At 34.9% G+C, this 24667-nt stretch overlaps 1 protein-coding gene across 4 annotated transcripts in view; it reads right to left on the bottom strand.

The window, feature by feature from the left end:
• CycG (cyclin G) overlaps positions 1–24667 on the bottom strand; it is a 155790-nt gene that overhangs the window by 91723 nt on the left and 39400 nt on the right. For 3 of the 4 annotated variants that reach the window (XM_069823870.1, XM_069823868.1, XM_069823871.1), the window contains 3 exons: positions 12494–12670; positions 6562–6699; positions 538–1059 (listed from right to left, as the gene is read on the bottom strand). In XM_069823870.1, the coding sequence (XP_069679971.1) occupies positions 538–1059; positions 6562–6699; positions 12494–12604 (771 nt within the window). In that variant the 5' untranslated portion in view covers positions 12605–12670. Of the gene's footprint in view, positions 1–537; positions 1060–6561; positions 6700–12493; positions 12671–13500; positions 13685–24667 lie in introns of those variants that run through there. The other variant, XM_069823869.1, reaches the window with a different exon arrangement.

The raw sequence follows: 24667 nt of genomic DNA, 5'->3' as shown, positions 1-24667 counted from the left end.
ATCTGACCTTTGGTCTTCTCTTCTACTTCCCCCTGGTTCATATCGGAGGACTCTGATGGCTGGTCTCGAGTCCTCTAATCTCATTATATGACCAGCCCATCTCAGGCATCCCATTTTTATAAAAGATGTTATATTGGGTTCATTGAAGAGTTCATATAATTCATGATTATACCAGACTCTCCATTCGTTATCTACATTGATTGGCCCAGAGATCGACCGTAAAACCTTCCGTTCAAAAATGTTTAATCTATGTATATCCTTTTTTTTGTCAATGTCCAGGCTTCTGAGGCATAAGTGAGGACTGGTCTTATCAAAGTTTTACGTATCCTAATTTTGCTTTGGGGGGTTAATATTTTAGATCTAATATGTCTCACGAAACCATACTAGCATTATTAGCGAGGAAGATCCTTTTACCAAAGTTACTGGAATATAACCATTTAAATTTTGTGCCTTTTTTTTTGGCCCACTGTGTATATATATTTGATTCTACAAGCTACTTTGCTTCTAAATCTTAGTTCAGTTCAACACTCAACATACCTTGCACATTTTCTGCAGGTCAATAGCAAAGTTGACAAGTCGCATGATCTCAGCACCAGTACTGGGGTCCTGTCTGGTGCCAAGTTCTGCAACTCCTGAATCCAACTGAGTACAGAGAAGCACCAGTGCCAACTCACTAGGCCTAAAGTTGGCACATGCAGCATCACAGGCCAAAATTTCCAAGCGTAGCCAAAGCGATGGAGAAGCTACCATCTTCTCATAAAGAGCACCAACACCAATTTGCCCTGCTGCAGCAGCAAACAAGGCATGGAAAAGCTGTAAGAATGTGAGTGGGGTGACAGGCAGCAGACCCGGTTCTGTATCCAACTTGCTAGAGATGATACCCTCCATTCTGTTTAAGTCTCCCAAAGTACACTTGCATTGTGAGATAGCAACCAAGTCACGGGTATCAGGAACTGATGAAACATCTTCCATACCACAGCTCTTCTGATACTGGTAGACCTGCCTTGTTGCAAGATGGAAGGAACTTACTGAAATGCAGGCCATATGTTTTGGACGTGCCTGAAAGAAATATAAGTAGTGATGTATATCTATGCACTGTATTATGAAGAAGCTGTTAACCTTGTGGATTAGATATAGGCCCTAAAGGTAGGACAAGACTTACTATGGAAAGAGACGAAAAGATGAGATCAATTACAACATGCATAAAGGAAAATACAGTGTTCACTGTTGAATGCAGATGACGATATTGCATTGATATAACCGCAGTACACAAATATTACTTAACAGAACTTCAAAACAAACATTATACCCTGTTTGCTGTATCTTTTCCCTGCCTGAAGAGAAAGAGAAAGAGACATAGTACTCACCCTCTCTACAGCTACACAATAAGAAGTCACTATTGAGAAAAGGACCACTTGTGTTTTCAACCCTCTACTAAACCAGCTTGCCCAACATCCACTCATTCTCTAAGTCTTCTGTTTTATTGCCTCTGAGACAAGTTACATCACATAGGGTATAATTCAATAACAAATAGTGCTAATTTTTAATGGCAGATTGTCGGGGAAAAACAATCAGTCCATTGTTGAATATAGAGGTCAGCCAAGGTAGACTCTAGTAGAAGATCAGAAGGCAGAAACTTCGCAACATGTGAGTCAGGCATTAACCTTCTCATGAGCACATTTGAAGGAAACACGTAGTGTTTGCGATTTAATCCTTGCTTTCGAGTAAGAAGAGTATTTACAATTTATTCCGAGTTTTTCTTCTCAAGTCTGTCATAAAATCAACCAAGTATGGATTTCTAAAATAGTCCTCAGAAACCTTCGAAACAGCATATAGAAACCAGGAAGGAACAAAACAATAGACATAGCTCCATTTTTATCCAAGACCCTGATACTTTTAGCTTTGAAGCTGATACATCCAGCCTTCTGAACATATCAGGTTATGCCTCTTTCAAGTTATCCTCAAAGTTACATTGCTTACTTTGTATTGATTACTTGGTAAGGAAAGAAGCCAACACTCAAGATATTTATTTCGACACTTTGAATCAAGGAGGACTTACTCTTCCTTCAGAGTTTGAACTTTACCTACATTGCAACAATTGCTTACTGCATTATAAATGCATTGATTTCAAGCAGTGTTAATGAAGAAAAGTTTGTAAAATTTGGAAATCAAAAGAAGTTATTGATTTTACTCTCAAAAACAGTGAGATGTTGAACTTGCTGATAAAATATTTTCAGTCATTATGAACATAGTTAAACAATTATTCGAAGGCAAGGGATTATATCATAGTTGCCAGTAAACCAGTGTATGGTAAGAGAATACTGCAGACATTTTAGAAAAGGATGTGAAAAATGTAAGCCTAAATAAGATAAAACGTATTTAATGTAGTGTATAGCCTAGGCCTAGAAATTGTACAGTATGTTTTTGAGTATTCCACATAATGTAATGGAATAATGTTTTGATAAAGAACATAGAACTGCCATATAGACCACTCCATTCAGATCAATGCCATATAGATGTTGGAAAATAAGTTAAAAATATCTGATAGTAAAGACATAACTCCTTGTAAGTTATCTACAGCGACTTTTTATAAACTAACATTATTGAAGTTTGAAAAAGGTGGCCTAGCCTAACTGGATAGACCCATTAATTCTGGCTGAAAACCAACATTGGCCTATGACTAAGGACCCTATTTAATGGTGAAATAAATTGGACCATAGTGGTGCTATAAATGGTACCAGAGCAGTGACTATTTCGTGTTTATAAATTTAGATAGAAATCACTAAAAACAAAAACTAGAAACAAATAAAGCATCTTCATTTCTTTAATTTCTTGATATTAAGTCACTATACAATTAATACCATTTTTTTAACTTTCATTACTTAATAATATTTAACTTTTTATTAAGTTGTATGCTGTAAAACAGAATAATACAAAATGTTATAAAGTATGCTGATTCAAAATTAAGACTAACTAATATGAAATGAAGATTAAAATGACTAGTGATCATAAAATAAGATACAATGTCAACACGTTTTGTAAACAACAATTAAATGTTGTGTTCAAAAAACAAACACATGAATGTTTCGGCACTCTCAGGGCGAAGATTGTTCCTGTTTGTTGTTACAATGTTAGAGTAGACTAAGAAACCCTTTTGGCGTCTACAGTTGTGGTAGGAAACCAAAGTTTCTTTAGAAACTTCTCTGAGCAGACTCCAAGATTTTCATGCAAACCTTTAAGAACATTAGCTGCAAGATCATCATTGACATAACCTGCAGCTTCCTTTACATAGGACTAAGAGATGAAGTACCCACGTAGAAAGTCTTGTTGAGAAATCCCCTTTAGCATAGGAATTTTTTCCAAATATCTGCATATGTCATCATTTATTGGGTTGGATATTAAATTGGGTAAATAAGAGTTTGGAAATTACTTCGAAAACTTCTCCTGTGAGGTCTTCTTCCAACATTTTCTTAAGTCTGCTTACCCCCTTTTCTGCAAAACCCTTTATTTTTTTCTCTTCTCACTCTTTCCTCTCACCACAAAGTGCTTCAAGTGCAGCAGAAGACCTTTTACCTAGAAGAAGCCTGTTTACCACATCAAATTCCCTGATTAAAGAATTCACTTTGGAAACCAATATGTGAGCAGTTGGATGAGCTTCCTTCAAGGAAAGTAACTGTAGAAGCATTCTGGACACAGCGTTCTTTCAAGAAGGCAACATCAAACATAATGGTTTTCTTCTCATTATCTGACAAGCTACGGAAATATGATACTGTACTGTTAATGTCACTGAGTTGTGCAAAGTATTCTGGAAGGCCAGCAAAATATTCACAGATGTACTCTGCTGCTTTGATCCATGAAACCCAACAGGAGCAGGGAAGGATTTAACTTCCTTTGCACCATTGTTTGTGCCGAAGGAAACTCAGATAAAGATGCTTGCATTTTCTGGTGTTTTTAAAACCTTTCTTGGTCATGGAGATGCACTTACTTAGGCATGTAAGAAAGTCTGGCACAAGTTTCAAAACTAAATCTAATATATGTGCCCAACATTGCACATTAAATTAAACTGTTAGAAATGAGCCCTTTTGAAGTTTGTACACACTTACTCATATACCTGACACCGTCACTAGTAATGCCTAAAATATTACTGTAAGGAATGGAATATTTAGTGATAGCATCCGCCAAGGCTTGGCAACAAGCACTAGTTTGTGCTTTTAAGTTCACAGACACCAGCAACATAGAGATGAGATGTAGCAGAACTTGTAGGTAGTAGCTGAAACAGGATTATGAACACAGCTTTGCCTTTTCTGTTGGTTATTTCCTCGCACTGAATAATTATCATTCTATCCTTCACAGATTCTTCATTTCACTCTCATAATCTGTTTGAATGCAGGAATATACCTAATTCTATCTGCAGGTTTCCGCCTGTGATAAGAGTTCCAGCTCCTGCATGAAACGAACATGCATTACTATTATTAATATAATGCAAAATGTAATCATGTTATTTTCATAATGATAACAGAGGTAAGACTAAAGCTTTTATTCTATGATAAGATTAACAATTAATCACCAGTAGTAGTATCGCATCTAATAAAGAGTTGGATAACACACTATTATTATTACTAAAAAATAATCGTTAATAATATAGAAACAGATAAATTTCTGGTTATGTTCAATAACTTAATACTAGCATGAAGGAAGTATATTTACTTGTAATATATTTTTTCATCTCATACTCGAATGACCCAAATTTCTCCAGCGGAATAATTTGCCCATACAAAAGCCTTAGTAGTATTCATTATAATTTTTACTTATCAATCTGCAATCTTTTTGCGGTATATAATGAATCTACAACTGAAGCTTGGCTCTTTACTCCCGGTTTACTTTCTGCCTTCTTTTTCTTGTGAATGTCTGAATGTTTCATGTGTTTTTCACATGTGTCCTTCCTCTCCCAATTTATTCTTATATTGCAGTATGTGCACATTAGAACAGTTTTATCAAATACATAAAACCCTTCTTCCTTAAACTCTTCACATTGCGAATATATACCGACTACTTCACTTGTCGGCATTTTAATAAAATTTCGAAATCTGCATCTGGTGAATAAAACCTACTAACAAACATGTAAGAAAACACACTCGAAAAAGAAAAAGACGCGACCTGGGAACATCACAGCACACTGCCGCCACAAGCCAAGCTGTGTGATGACAACTGTCACCAGCAGTCACGTGAGGATACATTGATAAGTGTTCCTCTCTAATGGCATTTATATGAACTAATATTTAAAAATCTGAGTCCCAATATTTTTGTTTCGTCAGTTTCGCATGTATTTCTTTTGCAACATTTCATGCTTATAAATCCACTGCAAAGGGCATATTTTTGCAATAAATACGCAAAAGGTAAAAATACAGGGTTTACAGGAAATTTCGCGTATTATCATAAAATGGGGTCCATACCTATGACATAAGTAAGGTACAACGTAACATAATGTGTTTAATATACATGCCTATGAATTGTACGTGTTTAAGTTTTGTACATAATATAATGGAATATTTTATAGACAACATGTGGGATGTAACAAGAAAAAATAATTAAGACACGGCATACCCCTTAGGAATCCTTGCATTAAAATACAGTTATGAGTTAACATTATTCAAGATTTTAAAAATATATAGAAGGATTACATAATACATAATATATTATACTGACTCCTTGCATGATGGATAACTAACTTTTTAACTATTTGGTTCAGATGGTGAAGTATTACACCAAAAAAACACACAGAGCTGTTCCCTAGTTCATATTTTCCCCAGATAATTTCACCAACAAAAGTACAAAAGTAATTGTTGCAACATTACATTAGTAAAATGTTTGCAAACGTAATACAAAATGCATTAAATTACAATACTGAATGTGCAAGTCTTATTTTATTGTTTCCTCAAATTTTGAGGTTACCCGTAGACAAAACATACCAGATAATAATAAATTTATGTAATGCATTAAAATACAATATTCAGTTAAAGAAAATTAAAATTTACAACAGTGAAAGATCCTGAAAAGTTCAATAATTAAGGTAGATATTAGCAATGGTTTTTAAAAATTTGCAGGGAACTTCTAATAGTGGCAATACTGAATTATTATGACTGATGATATGGATGGGAGTGTGTTGACTGATGATGACGTCATGATTTTAAAGACTGTTCTACAGTGTAACACTTACATGAAATCATCTGTGCTTTTCAGAATTTCTGTATTCAGGTCTCCAAATCATACCTAAAAAATGTTTTAAATTACAGAAACTATAATTTTTGAACTTGTAGCAAATACAATATTGCGTGCTGTGATTTTAAGATATTTGAGCAATTACACTGAATGATAAGGCTACTATGATAGCAGCAATTACTGAAATGAAGTTAGTGAAGTTTGGTTCTCCCCCCCCCCCTCAGAAAACTTCACTTACAGTAGGCCTACCTATAGTTCACCAACACAAAATTTCATACAAAATTGAATTTCTTATTCCAATTTTATTTTCGTAACAAAAGTTTACATTATTCTGATAATCACCTTCATCTTGGTAAGGAATCTATCCATCAAGTTTATAGCAACAAACAGCACATCTGAAGGCAGGTCATACCATACTTTCAGGCAGCGTAAGACATGGGCAGATCCATCCCTGATACCTGTTGTGATTTCAGTCGGATCCTATTAGAAAAGAAAGAAAAAAGACAGTTTACCATTGTTAGAAATACCTTCACAAAAGCACACTTAAAAGAGAGAATGATTAAGGTAACATGAGGGCTATTGAACTAGCAGAGGCATTTCTCGTTTATGCATATGCAGAAAAAGAATATTATGAACATTTATTATACAGCTTCCTTTTCACTCGTATTATAAAATTTTCTTAACAGGAGTTTATTATTACATTTTATTATTAACAGTAATAAACCTCTTCTTTGGCTTCAGTAAACTAAAATAAGGATATAATCATCCATCTTAGCCAAAATAGTGATATTTCTGTGAATATCGCAAAAAAACACACACACACGCACACGCGCGCACACACACACACACACACATACACACACACCCACCCACCCATACACACACACACCCACCCACCCATACACACACACACCCACCCACCCATACACACACACACACCCACCCACCCACCCACCCCTTGCATTCCAAAGCAGAGTTTATAATTTCGTCGACAAAATGCTTTCTTATGCTACTGTGCACTGTATTCCAGAATACATTACAGTACTAACGATATGACTCTTTCTACATATGCATATACCAGATATCTGAATGAGGTCAAGGAGACTTGGAATCAAATTATCGATGAAGTGTAGATCTACACAGTGCACCAATTTAATCTGTAATTTGTTACAATCATATCTTAACCAAAATCTTGCAAATGAAAAGAGTATCAAATTCACCATGCTCTAAAATAACATATACAGTAAAATCCCTCCTAACTGGCAATACCAAAACAATGGCACTTTTGACTGGGCAAAAAAAAAAAAAAAAAAATGTCACATTGCCAGTCTGGGCCATCAGTTTTGCCATATTAGGAAGTTCGCACGAACTTTCGTTTTTCATTGAATATTCGAACCTACAGCTGTCAAAAAAAAAAAAAAAAAAATGGCTGCACTTGTAAACAGCGAATATTTTCTAAGCCCACTTCAGGTCATGGTGATGTTACACGATGCATGTGCTTGTAGAAAAGGATTCTGGAACTATGGAATTATTCCGTATATGTGTCTCGTAGGCCAGCGGTAAAGTGCTTGCTTAATGATTTGAAGGTTGTGAGTTTGGGCCTTGTTCAAGTTCTCAATTATGTTCTGTTATCGTTCTTTAGCGATATAAATAATATTCAAGTTATCATTTGTATTCTGTTATCGATTTTTAGAGATATAAATAATATTCAAATTATAAGTTGTATTATGTCATCGTTCTTTAATGATATAAATAATGTTCACGTTATTTATATTCTGTTATCGTTCTTCAGCGATATAAATAATATTCAAGTTAGACTATCATTTGCATTCTGTTATAATTCTTTAGCAATATAAATAATATTAAAGTTAGCATTTATATTCTGTTAGCGATATAAATAACATAAATTTAATATTAAGTTTGGAACAATACATTTGCATAATAATGATGTTAGTTTTTCCTTTTTATATTATTACATTACACATCTTGAAACACAATAAAATGAAAAGGAGTGACGAGGAATTGAACCTGAGATGCTGACATCTAAATTCTGACGTTCTTCCGACTAAGCTATGAGAGCACAAGTATAGACACATTTGCGGAAAAATTTACCCAATCCCCCTCCAAGATTTTCTGACGATTTGTAGAACCTCGTCCAGGATGCGGGGGGCAAAGGCTAATTGGGATTTTCCGGTCTCTAATCGAGTCAAAAATCCTGACAGAACTAATATTTAATCCTTGCGGTGAATTTCGGTGAAGTCCGGAGGGCCCAATTAGTCTAATCAACTCTCCTCACCTCCATGCTTGGGCCCCCTGGGATCTATTAAGATGCGAAAGAGACAATGATGTACAAAAAGCAATGGAAAGTTACTGCATTTATCCTTCCCAAGAAAAATTGCAAACATGAGCAAAGGAAGCTTTCAATAGAAAAAGGAGCATCTTCTGCGGATCTCTGGAGAAAGAACTAAGGAAGAGACTAGTGAAGTGCTTTGTGTGGAGTGTAGAATTTTATGGGGAAGAAACGTGGGCATTTCGACGAAATTGAAACAAATAGAAGCATTTGAAATGTAGATGTGGAGAAGAATGGAGCGTGAAGTGGATAGACAGAATACGAAATGAAGTTGTGTTGGAAAAAGTGGGCAAAGAAACTGATTAGAAAGAGAAAAAGGAATTGGTTGGGTCACTGGTTGAGAAGAAACTGTCTACTGAAGGATGCACTGGAAGGAATGGTGAACGAGAAAAAGAGTTCAAGGCAGAAGAAGATATCAAATAATAGACGATTGGAGAATGCTGGGTTTGCAATGAAAGACCTCCCATGGGCAGAACACTTAAGTATGTATGTCCGGGATGCCTGGAATGTCGCGGCTGAGAACAGTCACTATTTGAAAAGACTAGTCGATTCCATGCCCACTCGACTGCAAGATGTGATCGAGATGTGGGGAAGATAGACTAAATATTGAATTGTGGCTTTTTGTTTTGTTTTTTTGAACGCTTAATTGTTTGAATGTTCTAAGGCAGATGCCAGTAAGTTTGTTTTGTTTATACCACGAAAGATATTTTGTGCGAGATTGTGCGTATTTGCTTGTTTTCCCGCACAGAACCAATACGCAGTAAGTGTGAAATACTACATTCAGTATTCCCAACGTAACACACATAACAATTTCCCTCTTCTTACCACTTAAGTGCGACATTCATTTTACTGCTTTAGGCTTTTAACATATTATTTTTAGAGACGTTTAACATAGTAATAATTATAAATTGGAAACTTACCACTGCAATTTCATCTAAATTGCAATGTTAATTATTGTTTTTAAATATTTGCAAAAATTAAGTAAAGTCTACTACTCCACGAAACTTATTGCATTCCTGATACAAGTAACATTAAGGAAGCCGTGAAAAAATCAACAAGATTCCAGATGCCGATGTTATTACTGCAATATGTTATATAAATAATATTGTTAAAATATTAAAATGAAAAATAAATCATTACATAACCTTACCGTTTGTTTTAAGTTCGCATTTATATACTGGGGGGAAAAAAAAGACAGACGTATATCACGGCCTGCAGGAGTATAGTAAACACAGAAAACATTTTATAGCAACAATGTTGAAGAAAGATATTTTGGTTTTCCGAAGTTGCCGTCATTAAACAGAAATCAATATGGAGATTTCATTGCAACTAATTAGAAATTCGTCTTTCAGGTATGTAATAAACGATCTTCGCACAAAATAATGTACGATACACGAGCGGTATGTTTGTTTTCATGTTCTTGGAAATTAAAAAGGCTCAACTACGTTTCGCTTTTTCAATCTTTTCCTCGAACATGAAAACGTCAACATACCGCTCTTGTAACGTATATTACTACTTGTTGAGATTTTTTTTTTTTTCTTTCTATTTGCAGCCATAATGTCATAATAAATAATGATAAAGTCATGGCATAATACACTCATTAACCTGATGTTAATTACTAAAATAATCATAAAAGAGACAGGAGCAATTATGTAACTTTTGCTCTCTCTCTTAAAAACAAAACAAAAAAAGAAAATAGAAAGCACTAGGTTGTGTTCAAACACAGGACCTCACGAATACCAGGCCGGAACGCTACTATTATGCTATAAAGTAACACACAGAATACTTTAATTATAACTGTAGATATCAGGCAACGTGGTCCAACAACATGTAACATCGCCTGTCTCCGAATTGTAGCGAAGATACCCGATGGGAACTTTGCTTCTAGAGAGCGGCCACTTTTTCTTTTGACAACTGTACATTTGCTGACAAGTTTTCTTGTAGTTACAAAATATTTGCTTTTATTAGGTTTACAGAACAACGCCCTCTTTCCTTATGCCATTTCTCTTGAATAATAAAAAGCACACCCTCACAACATGTATTCGATAAGAACACACTTAGCACATAAGACACAATCTTGCACAAATTAGGCAAATTCTGTTTCTTCAATTGCAGAAATACATACACACATCTTTCAGTGACATCTTTATCCAGAATAGTCCAGATTGTATTCTTCTGTGTCAACAGTTGATGAACCACAGCCACTTCATCAAACAAATCAATCATTTTCAGTTGGGCGACAGTCTCCAAATTCAATGCCTCAACGACTTGCTTACATCCATAAATATTATCCCATTATTTGCAGGAGAAAGAAGGCTAAGCACATTATCTTCATCAAAATTAATATAGTTCTGTAAGTAGACTACGCATTTTTCATAGGCGTTTGAAAATTCTGATAACATTTTAGTCTTGTGATCTGTAGATAGTTTCTTGCTTGAAACCTTCCTACCTTCCAATTGTCATGAGTTAAGCCTGGTTCACAATAAACCGGAAACGAGAATCGGAACGAAAACGGTAAAATTGTTAAAATGTGTACATTTAAATGTGAGCATTCACAATTAATGAAAAGCTTGCCGGAGCCTAGGATCGGGAACAGAGAGTTGGCCAAGTTTCAACTTTGGCGTTCACGTTTCCGATCACAGCCCACTAGATTCATTCTATTGCCATCTAAAAGCTATTTTGTCGTCGTATATTTTGTAGCAAGAAGACCATGACATAACCTATGCATTATTTTGTTCTGTGCTGTGCATCATGGAGCAAGTTTTATTTGATGAGATTCTAATATTGAACGTTGAGGAAAATCCTCAAGTTTACGATAAGCGGCGTGCCTCGTATAAAGATGAGAAAATGAAAGAGAATACGTGGCTTTCAATAGCTGCATCTTTGAACACCGATCGTAAGTGAATCATATTTTATTACTGTATTGGTTGTATTACACACTACATATTCATGCTTCAATTCAATAACTACTGTTGTGTTCATTTTTGTTCTATTACAAATGTTTTTTCTTTAATTATTTTACGTTATGGTAGACTTAAAATAGATTGTGATAATAAAGATGCATGGGCATATTTATAGTACCATTGAAATTTTGAAGTTGGTTAACTTGTGTTTATGTTGGCAGCCTAGTATTCATGAGAGAACGCCATTGGTCAATTATACACAAATAACATCAGAATGTTTAATATCGACTTTACATATCGTTATTGACATGCATATCGATATGCATAGTCGTCTATGTTCTCGGTTTATTGTGAATAAAACATTTTCATATTCACGTTCTCTGCTTCTCGTTTTCACTCTGGTTCTTATTCCCGGTTTATTGTGAACCAGCCTTTACTCAGTATATTTCCTATCTAATAAATTCGGGATATTTTGATGTATGGGTAAATTATTTTGGGACACTGGATGTAATAACCATAATCGAGACTGCCTGGAAAATACATTTGTGTTGTGTAATATGTTCCAATAAACAAAATCCAGACAGTTTTTATATGTATTTATTATGTTCAGGCCGTCAGTGTTGCCACATTAGGAAGTACGCACTAACGTTCGTTTTCAGAGAATATTCGAACCTAAAATTAATGTATTATTTGTGTTGGGTTATGTGTTCTAATAAAGAAAATCCATACAGTTTTTATGTTTATTCAGTTATGAGCAAGTGATAGAGAAATAAGTTTCACATGGCTGCAGTTTCTACATTTGGCACCATGATATACGAACTTTTTTTTTTGTATATACAGGTATTTATTTATTATCCGGCAAAATCTTGTATCCGGAACTAGCCTAGTCCCAGATTCTACTGTGTCAGCATATGATAATGCAAATTCCAAATATAATATTATTGATAAAGCAAAGGGAGAGAGGGAACTGTTGTTACGCTCTTTTGTATCACTTACTGAAGTCACTAACTATCCATCTTACCTGAGATACATTTGGAAGCTGCAGATGAGGCTGGAACTTACTTTCGAGAACCAACAACTCATTGAGCTTCATTACTAAAGGGTGGATAGCATCCGGCTGGCCCTGGTCCATTCCTGTGATGTCACTTCACTGGACCCCAGTTACACCTCAAGAATGGCCCAATATGAGGCCCTTTATCTGTAACAGAATATCGAAATATTATACACTGGCACTTACAGAAAATACACTTACAACAAAGTTTGCAAGCATTTATACTAAAATCAATTTTCGAACATATCCACTCACTCTAAGAAAATAAAAGTATTGTATTTTAAGTTCCTTTGGTAGGGTAATTTCGACATTGAATTCTACACATGTAACTTCATTTCCACTGAGTGCTCTGTTATTTACAATTAATTTACTTTATAAGTTGAAACAAGTTGTATAATGCAATCATATCCAAGGTCAAACCTATCGTGAAGCTTTATGTCTTCTTACAACATAATAATATATTAAATTAGATTTTCTTAAAATACAGGGGGTTATATTATAAGATATGCATTTCAAATTCCCACTAACTAAGCCTACAACTACAAAAATATAACAAAAAAAAAACAATTATTAGAATTACTTTACAAAAGGTTAAAAGCATACCGATACTGTTTACATGGCGTAACTTCACACTTGCACGTTATTATGACTATACTTAACACGTTAATGGATGTTTTAGGTTCGTGGCAACTAATAATTGTTTCAAGAACTTCCTCATACATGACTAACTGTATATTCTAAAGGGGAGAAGTGTCAATAAATTAACTAGTAACAAAACAAATGTCACCTCAGAAAGTGTGAAATATTAAAATATTTATTGCATAATAAAAAGTACACAGTAAAGCTACAAACTACCAGCTAGTATCTGAAGTTAAACTGAAACGGCTGACAGAATCTTTCGAGAAAGATACCATTAAACAAGTTGTGGTTAAAAAAAATGAGAACTTAACATGATAATTAAACTATCAAACCAGTACCGAAATGTAAGCACTAAAATGAACTTCAAGTTGTTAAGTGTCATCAATATCCTCTTCCAAATTTGCAACGGATAAGTCATGACTCAATTGAAATTACATTTTGTTCATAGATGAAATTCCACTTAATACGCAAATACATATGTTAAAGATGGTACAGTTAAATCTCCATCCACACGCTGATACATGTTTTACGTCAATGACAGATTACTGCTTGTATGCAAGGTTGTGGCCTCATTTCATCATGGCAATGGCCTCATCATGGCATTGGCCTTGCAATAAAATCTTATTGCGTCACTCCCATTTAAGTTGCATTTAATCATATTCAGTACATATAGCAAAGATATCTCTCTCTCTCTCTCTCCCTCTCCCTCTCCCTCTCCCTCTCCCTCCCCCTCTCCCCCTCTCCCCCCTCTCCCCCTCTCCCCCTCTCTCCCTCTCTCCCTCTCTCCCTCTCTCCCTCTCTCTCTCTCTCTCTCTCTCTCTCTCTCTCTCTCTCTCTCTCTCTCTCTCTGTGTGTGTGTGTGTGTGTGTGCATACGTGTTTTTTGTAAAATGCATTTAAAACTATATTTATATGCCTAATAAATTTTACGGCGAGGAATGGGTAGTATGGAGAAAAATTTTCTCCGGCACCAGGATTCGAACTGGGTTTTCAGCTCTACTTGCTGACGCATAATCATAGTAATATAATACGTTTTAATTTCATTTATTGCATCCTATAGATCTTATATCAGCATTGAGATGGGGAACAAGTCAAAAGTTGTGAGTCTAGTAGTGGTCCAAATACACCCTTTCTTAAGGTACGGTCACACGTCGCTACTTTTGCAGCGCTGCAGTACAAAAAACTGCGCAACTCTCGTACTGTGACGTGTGGACAACGGTGCAACCCGAAAAGTAGCGGCTGCTGAACCTGCTGCCCGCTACTTTTTCATGCTGTGTGCAGCTTACAAGTAGCGACGTGTGAACAGGGTTCTCAGGGTTGCAGTTGCAGCATTTTTGATATCGGTTTTGTTGAAACTTTTGCTGCGGTTGCAACCAGTGTTGCCACCCAAATGTGCCAATGATACTTTTATTATTAAGATATGATGTGATGTGATGAAAATAAATTATTTGTAACAGTTACTAAACGCACAACACAGTCTGAGTATATTTGCTGACGATATAATTCATTTTTCTAATTTTCCGTAGAGTAGTTTCAAACAGGAGGGTTGCCAACATTGATTACGCGAATATGCTGTTGGTTATCATTTAAGTATATAGATGTTTTTAACAGCTTTACAGTAAAAATAATACCAAGTTCTGGATACTAGTTAGCAGTGGCAGCTCGTGAACTTGTGGATTGGAGGAGCTGCAGTAGATTTTGGTACATCCAAATTTTACTTCTTGATATCATTACTAATAAGTATAGGACAAAAATAAATGCACTACATATCGAACAACCAAAACTTCCTGACTTAGTTGGGAGATATCTGTGGCATCATTTGCCATAATTGCTTAAAAAAAAAAAAAAAACTAATACCATCGATTTCAGATCGGCAGACACTCGACATGCAATCTACCAGTTCATCCTGAATTGTTTTAGAATTACCTTTAAACAGTGGCATGTTCCAAATGATTTTTGAGAGGCTCGTTTAGATTACTCATGAACTGTAGCAACCCACGAAATACACTAGGGTTCTTCGAATCGGTCTTTCATCATGTCCCCTAAGGGGAAGTTCATATTGGCCACAAATTTGATACAATCAATATATTTTTCAATAATTTCACAATTTTTTCTCACTTCTTTTTATGTTTGTTCTGTTTGCTTCACTTAATTGCGCAGCAATATTACTTTTGCCTAACATAACCAATGAAACAACATTTTTCAGGCGAGACTGCGAAGATTCGTGCTTTTTAATTTTTAGGGGCAAATGTCCTAAATCTGTCACACCACTCCTAGTCTATGCAGTATCACCACCGAAGAGGAAGCAAGCAAAACAAAATACATATATATATATATATATATATTTTTTTTTTTTTCACATCCACGTAACCACAAATGCTTAGCGTAAATTTCATTGTTACACTTCCTTACATATATGCACTATTTTGGCTGGATGAAGCTTGAGTAAGATTTAAGTCGGATAATGGACGACCATACTTCAGTACATCTATCTTCCGCAAGGGAAAGTTGAGAAAAATAAAATTAATATTATGTAATTCACACACACTCATGTTTGCACATTTGCACTGGTTAAGTTACCGTACTAAGACGTCACACCAAAGCAACACTCAGTTATACTGATGATCAACAATTTTCTAAAACTGGAAAAGTCTCTTTCGTATTTTACGTGCTATATCAAAAGGATTATACTCGTGCAATCATTTTGAGTTAAGGCAAATCCTATTAGGTTCTGCTGGAGGCTGGATATATACGTAATAATAAGGCAAAAGAGAATATTAATTTCGTTATATTAACTCAATAAAATTCTACAACAATAAGTATGTGAAGAGAAAATAAAAATGTTGTCATTAAGTTTCAAGGGAATAGAGAATCCATTTGACGTAGCATTACAATAGCGGTGTGGGAGGGGAGGAAAGATCTTCCCTTGTGGCCTGGCTCTTCAAGTCACTGCAGCGAAATATGGGTTTTAAACAGCGGCTGTTTCCCTCTGCTTTCTCTCACCTCTCTACCCCCTGACCATTCAAGACACACTCACTATGAGCTGTCCCACCCTGCAGATCCCAGGATGACTTTGAATGCAGTATCAATTCCAGTACAGTCGGCGCACAAAAAGATTATGCATAAGATAATAGTACATATTCCCGGCCAGATGAAATATAAAGCAGTTTACCAATAAAAGCTGTAACAATTCTTCTACCAATTAAAATAAATATTATTTTTATTTTCCTGTCAAAACAGGGAGTGCTGCAGCTCCGCAGCTCTTATGGACGAGCCGCCCCTGCTAGTTAGGAAAGAAAAGCAAATAATAGATAAGTAACCTTTCGCATGAGTTTCTTAATAATGCGAACATAACCACAAAATGTATATTGAGAAGTCAACACGGAGATGGAAACCTGCAGCATGACTGTGGCTGCAAAAGTAGCGCCTTAGTGTGTGAACAGACTCGCAACCTCCAATTGCAACTTTTGCAGCACTCTGGTTGCGCAGCACGAAAAGCAGCGTCCAGCACGCTACTTTTGGCTTACGTGTGAACACGACACGCAACTTTTGTAGCTGCAGTACAAAAGTTGCGCAGCAAAAGTAGCGACGTGTAACCGTACCTTTACATCAGATGGATTGTAAGTCGTTGCAATCTGCTTGCATTGTTCAGTGGAGTGAAATTAGTGATTTTTAAATTAAATTTACACGAAACTCGTTCATGCTATTGAAATACGGTAGATGGATAAATGATTCTTTATTAGATTTTCTATCGATATGGATAAAAATCACGACTGTACTCGCAGTAGTAAGAGGATGTTAAACATACAGGGGGAAAAAAACTCCTTTTTCTGACCAAACTATGAACGTTGCACCAATATGATATTACACTTTTTTGTTACATACAACATTAGCTATTCGCTCTGAAAATCTGCAGGCTTAATTCACTTTTACCCTGTATGTGTGTGTGTACAAAATGAACCGTAAGTACTGTCATTAATTCCAGGGGGTTATTCTTCGAGGTATTTCAAACAAAAAAATGAAATACAATTTTGCCTGTTTTTGCTTCCTTTTCGATATCTCAAAGAATAATCCCCTGAAATCAATGACATTACTTACAGTTCACGTGTGTGTGTTTGTGCGTATATTTATTACAGACTCGTATGTGAATCCTTTGTAGCTATAAAATGCAATGTGTGAGCAGACATAGCTTCCCTGGATTCATACCCTCTTCTTCCACCCTTGGGGTATAACTTTATACGATATGCAATAAACGTAACAGTCCTCCTCCTTACATCAATGAAATATCAAGACTTATTACGTCCTTACTGAAGTTAGTATTTTAGAATATTTATTATGTCAATATGAAGAATCAAAACTGAGTAACAGTATCACGAAGTAAAATCAATTTTATTGAATTAATGCTCTCACTTTTCTGAAAGGGACGTTTGGAAAAGAAATTAAGAGCAAAAAATAACAGAAAAAAGGAGAATTGTTTATTTTATGAAAAGTATGATAAGTGGTGATATATTTTCATCAGAATTTACTTTACTCATTCATTTTTTTAAGATCTGGATTTTGAAGATATCTTTAATTTTAGGCTAAGTAGTCTATCATCTGATATCCTCTTTTGTCCTGAACTCTTTTCCCATTCACCATTCCTTCCAGTGCATTCTTCAGTAGGCAGTTTCTTCTTAGCCAATGACCCAACCAATTCCTTTTTCTCTTCCTGATCATTTTCGGCATAATTCTTTCTTCACCCACTCTTTCCAACACAGCATTTTTTATTCTGTCTGCCCACTTCACATGCTCCATTCTTCTCCATATTCATATTTCAAATGCTTCTATTTGTTTCTCTTCACTTCGTCGTAATGTCCATGTTTCTGTCCCATACAATGTCATACTCCACACAAAGCACTTCACTCGTCTCATCTTTAGTTTCTTTTTCCAGAGGTCTTCATTTCCTGTCAAAAGTTTCCTTTGCCATGATGATGACTATTTTAGAAATGAACTAATTTGCAAACCAAAAATGTGATTGGTGGGATTACAACATTTAATGAACTGGGCAGTATTTGCAAGATACTGAGTGATCATAGTTTTGTTTTATCCTTTTACAGAGGATGGGCCTAAAGGCCTGCACCGCAGTCTGAAGCTTAGTGTGTTTACCACTCATCTTCTGTGAATGTTTGTCGCCAAATGGCAATGCTCTTGTACGAATACAGGACCTGTACCATGAACTTAATTCAAAATGAAGAAATGTGTCCAAGGTCCAACACCGAAAGTTACTCAGCAATTATCCTTCAATTGGTTGACAGAAAACGCAGGAAAACTTCCAACCAGGTAACTTGTGCCAACCAGGTCCACTCGTTTCATGGTCAGATGTGCTAACTATTACTCCACAGCAACTGACTATTCAAATCACCCTGAAAAACTTTCAAATTTGTGATGGTGGATTTTTTCTTTAGTATATTTATTGTATCAGAAAATGGGAACGAATTATTTTAGAATGAGATGACTAGATTCTAAATAGTAAAAACAGAAAACAAAGCAGGTTTACAGAGCAGCCAGACATTGAACTTTGAGGTTTATCAATGATGTTGAACTTATCGGACAAAATGTAAGCATTCAATTTTAGGAAATTAAAATATTTCATTCAATCTAGGTAATTGTCTTACTTGAAATAAAAATCATTAAATGATAAGTACAGGAACATCACACCTTAACACTTTGTAAAATAACCCTGTGGTAATGTTATTTAAACTGTTTTACCACAAATTTGATCCAAGTACAATACTAAGGTAAGTTTCTAGAAGAAGTGAACCGAAGGAGGCACAATGTTTTCTCTAGTTATTTATTGCTTTCTACAAAGTATATACACTTCTAGTTATTTATTGCTTTCTGCGAGGTATATACACTTAAAGGTACCGGTAGTTTTAGTTTCCGCTGGCAAATACTTTCAACAAACCAATATAAAAATATTAATCCGTATATTCTTAAGGCTCATTCTCGCAAGGCATTGATGCCACGACATTGCTGTCATGAAATTTCATGACATCCACTACCATGGCAGTTACCTGTTCACACGAGACTGTCTAAAGACTAGGTATAATTGCCTGCCAATTACAACTAGCAGACGAGAACAATTCCGTTAAACATTTATCATGTTGTAGCTCATATGATAGTCATCAATCACACAGTTATTTTTATGATTGAACTAGCTAAAAGCACCCGATGTTGCCCGGGTTGTTCTTTTTGCTTCTTTTTTTTTTTTTTTTTTAATTAACTTAAACTGGTTGTTAGACTTTTCGGAAATCTCAGAAACTCAACTATAGACAACCACAACGAATTGTCTTTATTAAGATTTCTTCGTTCATAAAGATGAAATCTTTACATAGTGTCATTTACATGAATTAATGAACATCTTAGCCGAATGCCTGAAAAGGATTAACTCAATTTAAAACAACTGTAGATCAGGCAGCAAAAGAAAACTTTTCACCATGTGCCATACGTTCAAATGTTTTTAATTTGAGTGTATATATATATATATATATGTTTATTTATTTATTTATTTTGGCGTAGTTAAGATCGTCAGACCTTCTCTTCCACATCACCAGAAATATAAATAAAATAATAGAAAAATCAAACTATAAACAAAATAAAACCAAACGAAAATATATACAGGTTACAGCCACACAAATTTTAAATGAGTTAGCATTGGTTTGATTTTCATTCTCCATTCTCTTGGCGCTACAGTCCATGAAGGATCTTGGCCTCTCCTACAGCTCTCGCCCAATCTTTCTTGTCCGCAGCACACCTCCAGCATTGCCTTGAAGTTCAGCAAAACAAAAACGCACCCCTCGGCCCACTTAACGTTAACTCAATATTCTACAGATCTTATATGTTATCTCTGCCGATCAGTGACTGTTAAATTCCAAATGGCTTATCTTAGTCGTGGGAGTCAGTGTGTTAAAAATCATTACAACCTTTCTGCTGTCTCCTTTCCTCCCCATCGCAAATGTGATGTTGCACAGAAGCAGAGATAAAGTAATTATAAGATCTGTACATTGGTCTATGCTATGCTGACATACATTTCATGTAATTTCATGTCTATGTATGATTTCACTTAAATTTCAAACAGTTGACGATGAACAGGGAATTCCCTTGTTCCCAGTCTGAACTCGTTGGGGTGTCATCGTGAGCCAAAATTTATCTCTGTATCATTCATACCAAAGAACCAATATAGCCTATACGTATATTTTAATTTATATTGGGAGAATTTTTTACCCCTTGATCGCTGTATGCCTGTTTATGTAATACCCAGTTTTTTTTAATCATGACTTGAGAAATTATATCTCACAAATTCAGAACATATTAATTATATTCAGTGGCGTAGCCAGACTAATTATTTTGGGTGAGCCAGATATGCAGGGTTTATAAAGTACCTGACAATACCATCGGAAATCTTATTTGATAACATGCAAAATTATGATAAACAATCATGCAAGTCATACCTATACAAACGCTTCATAAGTTGAACTGGAGCTGTCGAAATTTCCTAGCAACGAATCTGTTGACCACTGATGATGGATCCTTCAACAAATTTCAACTTTTCTTCTTCTCGATGGATAAAATTACTAGATTACAAAGCCTTGTGCTTGACATGGTTGTCCTGGTGTAAGTTTTTATTCGTCGTAATGCAGATAAAGTCCTTTCTGCGGATGGAGTTGTGATGGGACAGATCTGTAGGCCTATAATTTGTAAAACGTGGAGTAGTTCCTGGAATGCCAAACCCATGCTTACATTCTGTAGTTTAGAATATAGGTCACACACGTTTTGATTTAATATTCATTGATTTCACTAGAGAACACTGTTTCTCTAGAAGTTCCTTGTTTATGTTTAACACACAATTTGAAGATCCATACAAGTCAGCCAGTTCTCGCAGCATCTTGAAGTTCATGAAATGAGAAGACTTTGGACCACAAACTGATACTGCTTCACAGAAAACAGAATTTTCTTTAAACCATCTTTTTCATTTCTGATATTACATAAATTGGCTCTCAGCAAAATCTTATCTTGTTGCTCTCAATCAGAAATCTTCAGCGTAGTGCCACCATCAGCAGTAACGAAATAGTCTGTTACCAGAGACTGAGGTCGTCGATTTCTTTTTTCTTGTGCAGAGACACTGATTCTAAAAACTTCTGTCATACAAACAGCACTGGAATAAAATTCTTCGAAATTTTCTTCGTTTCAGAGCTTTGAAAAAGTTTCTATCGTTGCCTCAGACCTAATGAGAGATGAACATTTACTAATATCCATTTTTGAAGACTGAGGTGCTTCCAATAATTAATTTACAAGAGCAAGAATATCGTCTAAATAAACCAAATGAAATAAGCTGTCAAATTTTTCTAGCTGATGTAACAATTCAGTAGCCTCCACAGCTTCCTTCTTTTTATCGCTGCCAGACAGTTTTTTAGGCCCAACCTAACACAGTTAAATTGGCTCTTGAAAAAAAAAAGAATGCATTTTTGACTTCTTATTTTAATTCTATCGATTGTAATTATTGCTCTGGATCCATGGTTTATTTTTAATGTTTAGTGTTTTCCCTAAAAAAAAAACTAAAATATTCAGAAATTTTTTGGGTGGGCCTGGGCCCACCTGCTGGCTACGCCACTGATTATATTATTATTTTATATACAGAATACAGATACAATATAAACTCGCAAGAAGTCATTTTTTAACATAAAGACATATTCTGAGAGACGTATGCCAGTATTTTAGAAATTAAGAGATTGATCTTTCCACAACGCATAACATACTACATTGGCAACGTGATTTTACTGATAGAATTTCGCAGTAATAAATTTTCGGACATGAATAACAATACGTATATTATAGAATTAATACCGTGTTATTTTCAGTGGGCTTATGTGCATTCGCATACTACATTAACAACATGACAAAAGTATCATTGAAGTGCTTTTTGATATGTGTAATTTTTTTTTTTTTTTTTCCCCACTCCTTTGTATAAAATATAGTTGAGAATGTGAAAAACACGCAGTTTTTAAGTTAATGTCTGCAACTTTGAATGACTGTCCTTGAGCTTCATTTCAATAAATGACCATTACAAATGCTAGTCGCATTGAAATTGCAGTTGCTTAAAATCGAAAGGCATTTTAGTGGGTATCATAGAAATTCATGGGATAAAAACATCTTCTCCTTTCGTTTTGACAGTTAATATTGTCACTTCTATTATGTTTTTCATGAGTTTTTTCTCACCAATTCTCGTTCCATTGCATAATTTTGGTGGGTCAATATTTCGCAATAGTACAATTGGTGATTCAATATTAAGTATTCAATTATGTGATAGCAGTCCTTGTGGTTTCAAAGAATTCAGTTGAATAAACACAGCCTGCTCACTATGTACAACTGCATCGAGAAATTCATAATTATGTATGTATGTATGTATGTATGTATGTATTCACACTGCAAATGGGTATATACCCGGTGGCAGTAGTAACTAATTACACTCAATAATGACAATTAATAATAAACACAACTAATAAAAACAATAAATAATAATAATAATAATAATAATAATAATAATAATAATAATGAGCATCCCCGATTAAAATACACGGCACCGAAATTCCATTCAGTGAATCATTAAAGAATCTAGGTATTTATATGGATAAAAGTTTAAATTGGAACATTCAAGTTGCAGAAACCTGCAAAAAGGTATTCTCATTAATCCACTCGTTTAGACGATGAAGAATTTTCTACCCTTTTCCATGAAAAAAATGTTAGTGCAAACACTCATGATGCCCTACTTCGATTACTGTGATATTCTGCTTACTGACCTAAGCGTTACTTCGGCGCAGAGACTACAACGTGTTCATAATATGTGCGTCCGTTTCGTCTGCAATATTCGCCGGGCTGATCACGTAACACCATCCCTTGAAATGTTGTCCTGGCTCCGTCTAAAAGATCGTAGGAAAATCCACTGTCTTTCCCTTCTCTTTCACATATTGCATTTCTCCACTCCTGTCTATCTTGCGTCTCGTTTTCAAAATTTATCCACCCACCATGACCTAGACACACGATCACAACACTCCTCAATATTATCCATTCCCTCCCACCGAACATCCTCATATTCATCTTCTTTCACTGTGGCTGTTCCTCGACTTTGGAATTCCCTACCGAGTAACGTCAGGGACTGTCAGACATCAAATCAATTTAAGAATAGGCTAACGAGATATTTTTCTAACAATTATTGTCAACAATAATAGCTGTTTCAGGTTTCTCAATGTTTAATGGTTATATATATATATATATATATATATATATATATATCACAGATAAATATCTAAATTATCTCATTCTTATTATTATTATTATTATTATTATTATTATTATTATTATTATTATTATTATTACCCTACTAATATTATTATTATTATTATTATTATCATTATTATTATAACTATTTCTTACCAGGGTTTATTATTGTCACACTAACATTAGTTATCCAATTTTCATTATTTACTTTCATGTTGTTTTATGATCTAGATATTAATGTATTATGATCTAGATATTAATGTAATAATGTAATAACTATGTAATTAGAATTAGAGCCTGGCTGGGCGGAAGAGAAGGCCTACTGGCCTTAGCTCTGCCAGATTAAATTAATAAATTATTATTATTATTATTATTATTATTATTATTAAATTAAATGAAGCATGGTCACTTAAAATAACATTTAAAGTAAATCTAATTTGTATCTTAACCCTTAGTTCGAACTAAGACCCACGAGTGTGACAGGTTCATATCTGCACAAGTACCTTTCGGCAATACACTTATTTTGCTGTCAACTCACTCAATGCACTGATTCTACCTGATTTCACTAACACTTTTAACAGCCACTTCACTGACACCAACACACTTCACTTACACAATAGACTTCACTGACACAACACACTTCCTCACTGATAGAACACTTCAAATAACAAGATATCAATTACACCCTTTAAGTAGTGTATGGTCCTGGACTGCGTAAATATACTTATTGTATTGATTGTGGAGCTCGTTTCCAAAAGGTACCAAATCCAACAGATCTAATTTTACAGGAAATGAAAAAAAAAACTGCTCATAGCTGTAAAAAATATTATATATTGTTATGGCTTTATGTCACTATTCTTCATGTGTCACCAATCATATTTAGGCATATATTTAAGATATTTCACACATTTTTAGGAAGTTATTAATGATTTTAGTTTCGATTTGGTACATTTTGGCAACACAATTGGATGAGGTACATATTGGCATGAAATAATTCAGTAATTATGAATGAGAATGTACAGAAATTACTTACTATCACTGTAAAAGTGAATACATAAACATTTTTCATTTTAAAAAATTAGGCTATGTTTGTTGTTTTTGGTTATTTTACGACGCTATGTATGTTGTTCTAATCATCATAATTAACATCAATGTTATCCTCATCCTCTGTTCTAACAACAGACTCAACATT

The sequence above is a fragment of the Periplaneta americana genome, chromosome 4 (assembly GCF_040183065.1).
Source record: "Periplaneta americana isolate PAMFEO1 chromosome 4, P.americana_PAMFEO1_priV1, whole genome shotgun sequence".
Lineage (NCBI taxonomy): Eukaryota > Metazoa > Arthropoda > Insecta > Blattodea > Blattidae > Periplaneta > Periplaneta americana.
Note: the sequence above shows the minus strand (reverse complement) of the source record. Positions and strands in the feature narration are given on the sequence as shown.